Below are 11088 nucleotides of genomic sequence, written 5' to 3'. Positions count from 1 at the left end.
TTTGGGGTGGCGGTTGCGATGGAGAGTGCGCAGCTGTCTCTTTATCTGTCTCTTCTCTTGTCTCTTTGTTTCTTATCTTTCTGTCTCTTTATCTCTGTCTTTTTATCTGCTTGTCTCCCTATCTGTCTCTTTATTTGCCTGTCTCTTTTCTCCGTCTCTTTGTATATATGTATATATATACATATATATGCATATATATAAATGCATATATATATATATATATATATATGCATATATATATATATATATGCCTCCTGTCCCTTATTCTGTCTCTTTGTTTGCTTGTCTCTTTATCTCTCCCTCTCTCTCTATATATATTTATTTATATTTCTATATAAATATAAATATAATATATATATATATATATATATATATATTTTGCGTCTCCTTAGCTGTCTCTTTATTTGCTGCTCTGTCTTTGTTTATTTCTGCTTCGCTTAGTCTTTGTGTTTATTTGTTTATTTATGTGGTAGTTGTATTATTTTATTATAATTATATATATATATATTTTAATATTGTCTTATATATCATTATATATAATATCTATTATTATCATTGTATATACTTCATAAGCTATATATATTGTATATAATATATATTTTTATATATTATATTTATTTATATATATTATATATATTATATATTATATTCTTTATATTATTTTACTGTCTTGCCTCTCTCTCTCTGTCTCTTTTTGTCTCTGTGCCGTCTCCTCTCACTTCTTTTCCTCCCCTTACCTTAGGGCAGCAGCAGCAGCAGCAGCAGCAGCAGCAGCAGCAGCAGCAGCAGCAGCAGCAGCAGCAACAGCAGCAGCAGTGTGTATTTGTGTTGTTTGCTGCAGAAGTTCATTATGGGTTAATCCAGGTGATGCCTCTGCTGTCTTTGCAAACTTTCTTGCCGAGTGAAGAAGAAAACAAAGTAGTGAAAACAGGAGCTGCCTGTACACCTGAAAGCAGCAGCAGCAGCAGCAGCAGAGTGAAAGCAGCAACAGCAAGGACAGGGAGACACTCGGGGCTGTCTACGTTTCCTCTTTCTGCTCTTGAACGCAATGCAGACGAACTGCAATTGACGCGGAAGCAAGCTGCAGCACTTGCTTCTGCTGCTGCTGACCCAGCTGCTGCAGCAGACGCAGCAGCAGAGGCAGCAGCAACAGCAGCAGAGACCGAAGCCAATGCAGCAGCAGACACAGCCTTCCTGGAGGAGTTTCCTTCTCCTCCTTTATCACGCCACATGGTACACCCGAAGCCAGCAGCAGCAGCAGCAGCAGCAGCAGCAGAACAATCATCATCATCATCAGCAGCAGCAGGAGGAAGAGGAATGAAAGGCGCAGCAGCAGCAAGAGCATCATCAGCAGCAGCAGCAAATCGTAAAGTACATTTGCTGCTGACGATTCATGGACACAGAGGCTCTTGGACAGCCTTCTTTCCTTTGCTAGAAACTCTAACAATCGGCAGCAGCTGGGGAGGAGGTAAGCTGTACAGACACCCGAAGCATCCGCTGCCTCTGCCTCCTGAAGTGCAGCCGCAAACAGAGAGCCCCAGCAGATGGCATTCATATTCTCTTGACTTCAATGAAGAAGCAACGGCTCTCCACCCTGTCCTCATTGATCAGCAGGTACGCACCTTCTGCTGCTGCTGCTGCTGCTGCTGTTGCTGCTGCTGTTGCATGCGTTGCTGCTGCTGCTGCGGAGGAGGAAGAAGAGAGGGAACGGGGGCTGATTGTTGAGGTCCTGGTGCTTCTTGAGGCAGTGCTGATGCTGCAGGTTGAACTGCTGCTGCTGCTGCTCGTTCCGATGGTGCTGCTTCTGCTGCTGCTGCTGCTGCTGTTCTCGCCGCTGCTGCTGCTGCAACTAGAGTATCAGCATTGACGTTGCTGCTGCACCCGTTGTTGGTGTATCTGGCTTTTGCATTTTTGTTGGTGTGTAGACAGAATGCGAAAGCAGGCGGGAGCGCTGCTGCTGCTGCTGCTGCTGCTGCTGCTGCTGCATTCGTTGTTGCTGCTGCTGCTGCTGGTATGCGTTTCAGGCGGAGTTTATTTTGCTGGCGCTGCAGCACCTTCTAGACAAGTACAAAGAGCAAGGAGAGGAAGTAGAGCATGCAGCACTTGTAGCACATTCTTTGGGGGGCTTGTCTCTGCTGCGTGCAGTGTCGCTGCAGCAGCACAGCGGCCGGGCGTCTCCTCCTGTAGATCTGCAGCAGCTGTCTCTTCTGTCTCTTTTCTTTATTAATTCGCCTGTCAGCGGCCACCAACTTGTGCAGCAACTCCCTAGCTTTCACTGGATGTACAGCCAAGTGCATGCAGACCTTGCGCAGGTTATGGGGCTTTCCCGCAGCAGCAGCAGCAGCAGCCAGCAGGAGCAGCAGCAGCTGCTGCAGCAGCAGCAGGCGTTGCTGCTCCCCCGCACTGTAGGCATCTTCACTGTCTCCTCAGGAGCTCAAGACATTTTGGTGCAGGAGTCAGTTGCAGGCTTCCCGGAGGAGACACCTGAACTGTCTCCTCACTTCTATGTAGATATGGCGAAGCTTAAAATAGCTGGCAGCAAACTCACAGCTCTCAGCAGACAACTGCAGCAGCAGCAGCAGCAGCTGCAGCAGCAGCAGCAGCAGCAGCAGCAGAAACGGCAGCAGCAGGAGGAAGAAGAACAGGACACTGCCTCTGGCAGCCGCACAAGCTCCACCAGCCACAGCAGCAATAGCAGCAGCAGCAGCAGCAACAGCAGCAGCAACAGCAACAGCAGCAGCAGCGGCGCAGCGTCAGAGTGCCTAGGGTTGTCTGGTGCTTCTCGCTGCGGTTTATTATCAAGACATATATATTATACTAGGGTGTCTCTTCCCCTTAGTTCGGGTGTACATGCATCTTCTTGTCATGAGTGCCCTCTGCTGTCTCCATCAGAAATGAAAATCTTTGTGCAGCTGCTGCAGGCCCAGGTAGCTCTAGCGCAGCAACTAGCACCTGCTGCTGCTGCTGTCCGCTCCTTCCTCCAGCAGCAGCAACAGCCGCAGCAAGAGCAGCAAGAGCAGGGTCAGCTGCATCGCCAGGCGCGGGTGCAGCAGGAGCTGCAGCAGCAGACAGAGGAGCAGCAGTTGGCGTTGCAGTTGCAGCAGCAGCAGCAGCAGGTGCAGCAGCAGCAGCAGCAGGTGGAGCAGCAGCTCAAGGCCGTGAATGCTGCCTTGGCTTCAGGAGACACGGTGCTGCGGTTTCTGCGTCTCCGTGTGTCTCCTTTGCTGCTGTCTACTTTTCTGCTGCTGCACCCTGCGTGGCAGCTGACGGAGCAGCAAGACATTTTGTCTCTGATCCTTGCTGCAGTCGATACAGAGGTGCAGCAGCGGCTGCTGTCTCCTTTTTATGCTGCTGCAGCAGCAGCAGCGGGCAGTGGGGCCCCAGCGAGCCTAAGCAGCTCCTCACCTAAAGCTCTTGCTGCGCTGCTCCGAGGCGGCAACTGCAGCAGCTGCAGCAGCAAAGAGATATGCCTCCACCCCAGAGACATGCTGTCAATCCTGTTTCACAGACACAAGAGAGCAGCATCAGCATCAGCAGCAGCAGCAGCTTCGTCTGAGGAGGAGGAAGAGGAGGAGCTTTGCTGGGCAGCAGCAGCAGAATTGCTGCTGCTGCCGCAGCGCGTGCGTCTAGCCTTGCCGCAGCTGCAGCAGCACGTGCTGCGCTTTAAGTATGGGTTACCTGCGGAAGAAGACACGACGGAAGTAGCAGCAGCAGCAGCAGCAACCGCAGCAGCAGCACCAGCAGGCATGGGCCCAGAGCTGCTTCTCCCCAACTTCCTTATTCAGGCCAAGCTGCTGTCTATGCTTCCGGTGTCTCCTGAGAGGCTGCTGCTGCTGCCGCTCGAAACGCAAAGGTTGTTGCATGAGGCCCTTCTCGGCGCAGCCTGCTGCAGCTGCAGCAGCAGCAGCAGCAGCAGCAGCAAGAGCTGCTGCGGAGCGGGGGATACTTGCCTGGAGGAGGCTTTAAGGGAGGGTCGTAGCAGATCTTGGGGCCCCTTCACGGTCTACCCTATCAGCTTGCAGCCTTTGCAGCTGCAGGAGACGGCAGGGCAGGCAGCAGCAGCAGCAACAGCAGCAGCAGCAGCAGCAGATTGGCCTTTGCTGCGCAAGGGACGCCCTCCCCCTTTGCCGCTGCTCACGCTGCAGCCCCGTACATTTGCTGCCTCCAGCCGCACATTTTTTGCAGATTTCTTTGATGGGAGGAGCTCTCGACCGTGCGACTTGCGGGCGTTGACGCTGCAGCAGCAGCAGCAGCGGCAGCAGCAGCAGCAGCAGCAGCAGCAAGTAAACGCAAAACAACAGCACCTGCATGCAGCGCTTCTCAGACATATTGCTGCCGCTGCTGCAGCCAGAGCAGCAGCAAGCGGTAGCAGTCAGAGCAACAATACAGATGAGGCAGCAGCAGCTGCTGCAGCAGAGCATGCTGCTGCTGCTGCTGCTGCTGCAACGGCTGCTGAGGCGCTTACTATTGGCAGGCTTAGCGAGTTCCTGCCTAGGGGGCTGCTGCTGCTTGCAGTGGAGCATCCAGCAGCAAACCGTCTCTCTCTTATGAAGCAAAGGAAGCAGCAGCTAGCAAGCCTCCCTCTTCTTGACGGTGCAGCTGCTGCAGCACCTGCTGCGGCTACTGCTGCTGCTGCTGCTGCTGCTGATTTCGGAATGGACGAGTGCAACCACCCCGAGCTTTTGCAGCGGGTTGTGCGCAAGATTGAGGCAGGCGCACCTGCAGCAGTAGCAGCAGCGGCAGCAGCAGCAGCAGAAGCAGCAGCAGCATCACGGACAGCAGCAGCAGCAGCAAGCGAAGTGGGGGGCCGGCGCTTTTGCTTCTATGCGCTGCAGCCAGACATTCAAACGGGATATCCTTTGCGCAGCTGCGGCTGGACGTTTAACGGTGGAGGTGCAGTGCTGGCCACTCTTGCTGCAGCGCAGCAGCAGCAGCAGCAGCAGCAGCAGCAGCAGGATTGGGAGCCCCGTGCCTTCTTACTGGGAGTTGATGTTGGCTACCTGGGGTCCCTCGACGTCCCCCCCGAGGACAACGGATTCGCTGTATGGGCTGCTGCTTCCGAGCAGCAGCAGCAGCAGCAGGAACAGCAGCAGCAGCAGGAACAGCAGGAGCAGCAGCAGCAGCAGCAGCACCATCAATATGTTGTGGGGGACCCTTTGGCGGGCCCCGTAATGCAGTTTGACAATGAGTGGTTTGAATGGGTAGCTAAGAAGTGTCTCCTTTTGCGTGTTGCGCTGTCTCTTTTTCTTCCTTTGCGCGCGAGGCTGCCAGCCTTCTCTCACCCTCTCTCCAGCAGCAGCAGCAGCAGCAGCAGCAGCAGCAGCAGTAATAGTAGTAGTGGGGTGGCCGGCGCTGCTGCAGCAGCAGCAGCTGCTGCTGCTGCTGCAGGGAAGCTTGGAGTGCCTCGGCCCTTCTGGCTGCCGTTCAGTGAACGGTGGGGGCACTTCATGCCTTACGACCTCAGCGTACACCTCAGGCTTCCGCAGCAGCAGCAAACTGAAACTAGCAGCAGCAGCAGCAGCAGCAACAGCAGCAGCAGCAGGGGTAGTTCGGAGCCTTTGTGGCTGCCTACGTTTGCTGCTCCCGAGTTCGTGTGGCTGCTTGCCTGGCCTTCAACCTCAGCTGGGGGTTTGTCTCTTAGTCGCGTGTCAGTGAATAAGGGAGCCCTGTTTGCTGCTGCAGCACGTGCTGCAGCAGTGCAGCGAGCTGCAGCAAACGCTTTGGCTGCTTCTGCTGAGGCGGATGCTGCTACTGCTGCTGCTGCTGCTGCTGTTGCTGCTGCTGAGGCGGATGCTGCTGCTGCTGTTCAGGCGGATGATGCTGCTGCTGCTATTACTGCTTCTGAGGCGGATACTGCTGCTGCTGCAGCAGGCCTCCCTTCGGGGCTGACGTTGCTGCAGCAGCTGCTTCGTACGCCGCCTAGCAGCTCTACCATTGTCCAGGGGTTGCTTGCTGCTGGAGAGGCACACGGCCCGTTTAAGCAGCAGCAGCAGCAGCCGCAGAAGCAGCAGCAGCAGCGGCGGCGGCGGCGGCGGAAGCAGCAGCACGACTCCGCACTAACACGTTTTTTTGCTCTTAGAGACGTAGAGAGCTCCAGCAGCATAATGGCGTTGAGGCGCCCGGCTCCTGCTGCTGCTGTTGCTGCTTCGCTTCCTGCTGCTGCTCTGCTCCGCCGCACTCCCTCTAGGCTGTACAGACAACACCTGCTGCCTCTGCAGCTGCCAAGGACAGCAACAGCAGCAGCAGAAGCAGCAGGGTGGTGGTCGACGGCCGCCCCACCCGCTGAGGCTGCAGCAGCAGCAGCAGCAACGGCTGAAGCTGCTGCTGCTGCTGCACCCTTGCTGGCAGCAAAGGAGATGCTTCATGACGCGCAGCTGCAGCTCAAAGCAGCAGAGAGAGAACTTGCTAAGCGGCAGCAAACACATATACCGCTGCTGCTGCTGCAAGACCCTCAAAGCCACGTCCCTGCCGCCACCTACACAGCAGCAGCAAGCAGCAGCACCAGCAGCAGCAGCAGCAGCAGCAGCAGCAGCAGCAGCGAGGAGTGGTCTTATGAGTTTGTTGTTGAAGCTCGGCTCAACTGGCTGTCCTTTTTCAGGGTTTTGTTTGGGGAGTATCTGCACCTTTTTCTCGCGGGTATATCCGCTAACACTGCGCTGTTCCTGGGGCTAACATGTCTCATCATTTTCACAAAGGTCAGGCTGCTCAACCAGCAGCAGCAGCAGCAGCAGCAGCAGCAGCAGCAGCAGCAGCAGCAGCAGCAGCAGCAGCAACAGCAGCAGGAGCAGAATGCTGTGGGGGACGAAGGTCCTGGGTGTGGGGAGCGCATGCAAGGAGGAGTTATGCGTTTCCTGCTGATGCAGTTAAGGAGGTTGTTTGTGTGTGCGGTGTGGGCGTGTCGGCAAGCAGCAGCAGCAGCAGCAGCAGCAGCAGCAGGAACAGCAAAAGCAGTAGCAGCAGGATCGGTGCTGCGGACGAGCTCTTATCCCTTTGGAGTTTTCTGGGGCAATAAAGCAGCAGCAGCCTTGTACCTGCTGATGTGCTGCGGCAGCTGTCTCCTCTGCTGCTGTGTCTCTAAGGAGACACTGCAGCAGCTGCCACTTGTGGGGCCCCACATCTTCCCCCCTACGCCACCAACGGCGTTTACTCCGCTGCCGCTGCCGCTGCTGCTGCTGCTGCTGCTCTGGTGGTCTTCGTCACTTGTGCTTCTAGTGGTGCTGCGGGTCCTGGTGCTGCTGCTGCTCTGCATGCAGCACTTACAGGTACCCTTTCTTTCGTGCAGGCGGCGAGCAGCAACGAAAGCAGCAACGAAAGCAGCAGCAGCAGCAGCGGCAGCAGCAGCAGCAGCAGCAAGGCGAGCTTCGGGCATGATTGGTTGGCTCCGCTGCATCGGTGAATGGAGGCGCTGCCGTCTGTACACTCAAGGAAGGCGATTTACCCCTCTGTACATATCTGCTGGAGGCTTATCTGTTGCTGCTGCTGGTGCTGCTGCTGCTGCTAGCGAGGATGAGAAGGAGACAGAGCTGCAGCCAGCATCCGCCGTCTTAACTGTTTTGCCTTCCTTCTCTGTCTCCCCTAAGGCAGCAGCTGCCTCAGCAGCAGCAGCAGCAGCAGCAGCAACAGGTGCTGCTGCTGCTGCTTCTGATGCTGCAGCAGTAGCTGCTGCTGAGGAGGGGTCAGTCCCTGACGCTACCTGCTGCTGCAGCAGCAGTGACGGGGGAAGCGGCGTTTTGCTGATGCCTTCGTCGGGGAGCGACTCGTGCTGCAGCAGCAGCAGCATTTGCTGCTGCTGCAACAACGAGAAGGGCTTGAAAACAGCTGCTGCCCGCGCATGCGCAGCAGCTGGAACGTCGGCAGCAGCAGCAGCAGCAGCAGCGACAGCAGCAGCGACAGCAGCAGCAGCAGCGACGGCAGCAGCAGGGGGTGTGGATTCCGAGTGCTGTCGGTACAGTCCGCGTGCAGCAGCAGCAGCAGCAGCACCAACAACAACAGCAGCAACAACAACAACAAAAACAACAACAACAGCAGCAGCATCACGTCGGGGGGGCGGGTCGAGGCTCTGCTCCGCACGGCGAATATCTGCTGCTGCTGCTGCTGCGCTGCTGCTGGTTGCTGCTTTGATACCCTATCGGCTCGTCTTGCTGCTGCTGCCGCTTATTCTTGTTCTTTTCTTCCTTGAGTTAGGCTGCGACTGTGTAGCTGCGCGGCGGCCACGCTGCAGGCTGCATCCTAGCAGCAGCAGCAGCAGCAGCAGAAGACGCAGCAGAAGGCGCAACAGCACCTTAGGCAGCAGCAGCATAGCCACCAGCACCACCAATTGTAGCGACAGCCCCAGTGGCAGCAGCAGCAACAACTACAGCGGCAACAACTGCAGCAGCAGCGACACAAGCAGCAGCAGCAGCAGCAACAACAGCAGCAACACGAAGAACAGCAGCAGCAGGGTTGCTGCTATTTGCAGAGGGTGTGCGGTAGAGTGGGCTCTGCAACGCTGCCGCTTAGGTTGTTTAGCTGCGGTGTATGTGCAGCCCTTCTGGCTGCTGCTGCAGCTGTGGCTATGCGCTGGTTACGCTCTGCTGCGGATATTCAATCTTCACGTACAGACAGAGGAAGGCAAGAGCCTGGTGAGACTCTTTCTGCTGCTGCTGCTGCTGCTGCTGCTGCTGCTGCTGGTTCCGCTGCTGCTGTTGCTGCTGCCGCTGTTCCTGCTGCTGCTGATACTGCTGCTGCTGCGGCTGCGCCATTAAGCCCAGCGGAGAATGCTCTCACGTTCTGCTCTCGAAAGCAGCCGCTTACCCGCTGTTGCTGCTGCTGAAGCAGCAGCAGCAGCAGCAGCAGCAGCAGCAGTGGATGCATGCACAGCTGTCGGGGCGCCTGTTAGGGGCTTTGATGTCTTTGCTGTTGGTATTCGCGTCTTTGATTTATAATATGTCTCCTTGTGTATATTTCTGTCTCCTTTTCGTGAGCTGCTGATGCATTATATGTTTGTTTATTGCTTGAAGTTTTTATATTTGCTGGGTCTGCACACATGTCTCCTCTGTTTATTTAAGTGTCTCCTTTGCGGTGTATGCGCAGATCGCTGGGCCCGACGGTACTGTCAGTCATTTATTATCTTCTTCTGTTTTAGTTGGGCCCTCTTTAATGGATGCAGTAATACCGATTTTAGGTGTATATACAGCTGAGCTATTACCTGTGTCTCTGCAGCAGCTGCTACCCGATTGCATGCGATTTAGAAAGTCTTGGGGCATTACTCCTACACAAGATTATTTTGCTTTTATTTATTTCTTTTGTCTCCTTCCTATCTGTCTCTTTATTAGCCAGAGAGCAGGCATCATTGCTGCTGCTCTGCTGCTACCCTCTAACGAAGCAGCAAACAACTCCCGCAGCAAACCCTCAAAACGCAGCAGCAGCACAGCTGCAGCACTACATAAACGTGCTGCTGCTGCTCCAAGCAGCAGCAGCAACAGCAGCAGCAGCAATGGTGGCAGCAGCAACAGCAGCACCAGAAGCAACAGCGGCATCATCTGCAGCAGCAGATGCAACAGCAGCACGAACATCGCTGCACAAGAGTTCCAGCAGCAGCAGCAGCAACAGTTGCAGCAACAGCAGCAGCTAGAGCAGCAGCGCCACAGTGGACGAAGAAGAGGGTCTAGCTTTTGCTGCTTTACCTGCATGCAATATTTAGGTGTATGCGCAGCTCTGCAGGTGGGAGACACTTACACAAACAATTCTTCTGTAGATTATATATATAATATATATATATATATATATAATGTATATGTATATGTATATATATATAATGTATATATATAAGTATATATATGATATAATATATAAATATAAATATGTATACATATTATAAACATAAATCTGTAGATAGTATATCTTTATTCATATTTGTATGCCTATACTAAATATATATATATATATTATATATATTATGTATAAATATATACATATATATTATATAATATATATATATATATATAGATGTATATATTATACGTATGCATTTGTTTGTTAGTTTTATTTGCTTGTGTTTGTTTGTCTGCATTGGCGTGCTTGCTGCTGCTGCTGTTGTGTTTGTTTGTTTGTTTGTTTGTTTGTTTGTTTGTTTGTTTGTTTGTTTGTTTGTTTGTTTGTTTTTCTTCTGTCTCCTTTTGAATATGCGGTGTATGCACAGGTGTCTCTTGTGTGCAGCTAACTGTCTCCGTTTTGTTTGTCTCCTTTGCGGCGTCTGCGGCTCTTCACTCTGTCTTTCTTCTCGCTCTTAGCGTTATCATCCAGCTTTTGTTTTATCCTTTTTAAGCTCTTTTACCTATCTTCACCAACAGCAGCAGCAACAGCAGCAGCAACAGCAGCAGCAGCAGCAACAGCAGCAGCAGCAGGGTCTTCTATCGCAAGGGCGCGGAAGGAGGCCTCAACACCGCAGCTCAGGGCCCTTAACTTCATTTCTTTGTTGCAGTATGTGCAGCAGCAGCTGCTTGCTGTTGCTGCTGCTGCTCATTCAGCAGCAGCAGCTAAGCAACTGCAGCAGCAGCAGCAGTCGGTTAAGCGGCACAGCAACAGCATCAGACAGCAGCTGAGGCATCAGCTGAGACGGCAGCAGCAGCAACGGCAGCAGCAGCAGCAGCGGGCTCTATCTAAGAGCAGCACATTCAAATTCTGCACATGTGTTTATTTGGCTGTGGAGTAGCAGCAGGTGCTGCTGCAGCGGCAGACAGCAAAGAGCAGCACAAATGAACTAGCGACCTTTGTTGCTGCTGCTGCTGCGCCTGCTGCTGCTGCTGTTGAGGGTGCAGCAGCCACTACAACGACAGCTCTAGTAGCAACAGCCACGGCTGTGGCACCTGCTGCTGCTGCTGCTGCTGCTGCAGCAACAGGTGCCACAGCTGCTGCTGCTGCTGCTGCAGTTGGGCCGGCAGACGTAGCAGGTGGCGTTCATTGCATGCAGCAGCGTGAAGCATGTTAATATTTTGTTTTGTTGAAGACTCTGTCTTTTTGTTTTTCTAAGTAATCTCCAATACTGCTCTCAGCTCTCACAACCAGCACCCGCTAGCAGCAGCAGCAGCAGCAGCAGCAGCACCGGCA

General features: G+C 53.6%; 1 protein-coding gene across 1 annotated transcript; it reads left to right on the top strand.

Annotated features, from left to right (window-relative positions):
* Positions 1–867: 867 nt before the first annotated feature.
* EAH_00009100 (hypothetical protein, conserved) lies at positions 868–9124 on the top strand (the record flags this gene model as incomplete). Its single annotated transcript, XM_013395449.1, has 5 exons — positions 868–1614; positions 2025–6814; positions 7213–7392; positions 7502–8461; positions 9073–9124. 5 exons carry the CDS (start codon positions 868–870, stop codon positions 9122–9124), a joined length of 6729 nt encoding a protein of 2242 aa, XP_013250903.1.
* Positions 9125–11088: the final 1964 nt, after the last annotated feature.

Source organism: Eimeria acervulina, genomic scaffold (genome assembly GCF_000499425.1).
Source record: "Eimeria acervulina Houghton genomic scaffold, Eah_scaff44, whole genome shotgun sequence".
In the NCBI taxonomy this organism is placed as follows: Eukaryota; Apicomplexa; class Conoidasida; order Eucoccidiorida; family Eimeriidae; genus Eimeria; species Eimeria acervulina.
This window is presented reverse-complemented; position numbering and strand designations above follow the sequence as displayed.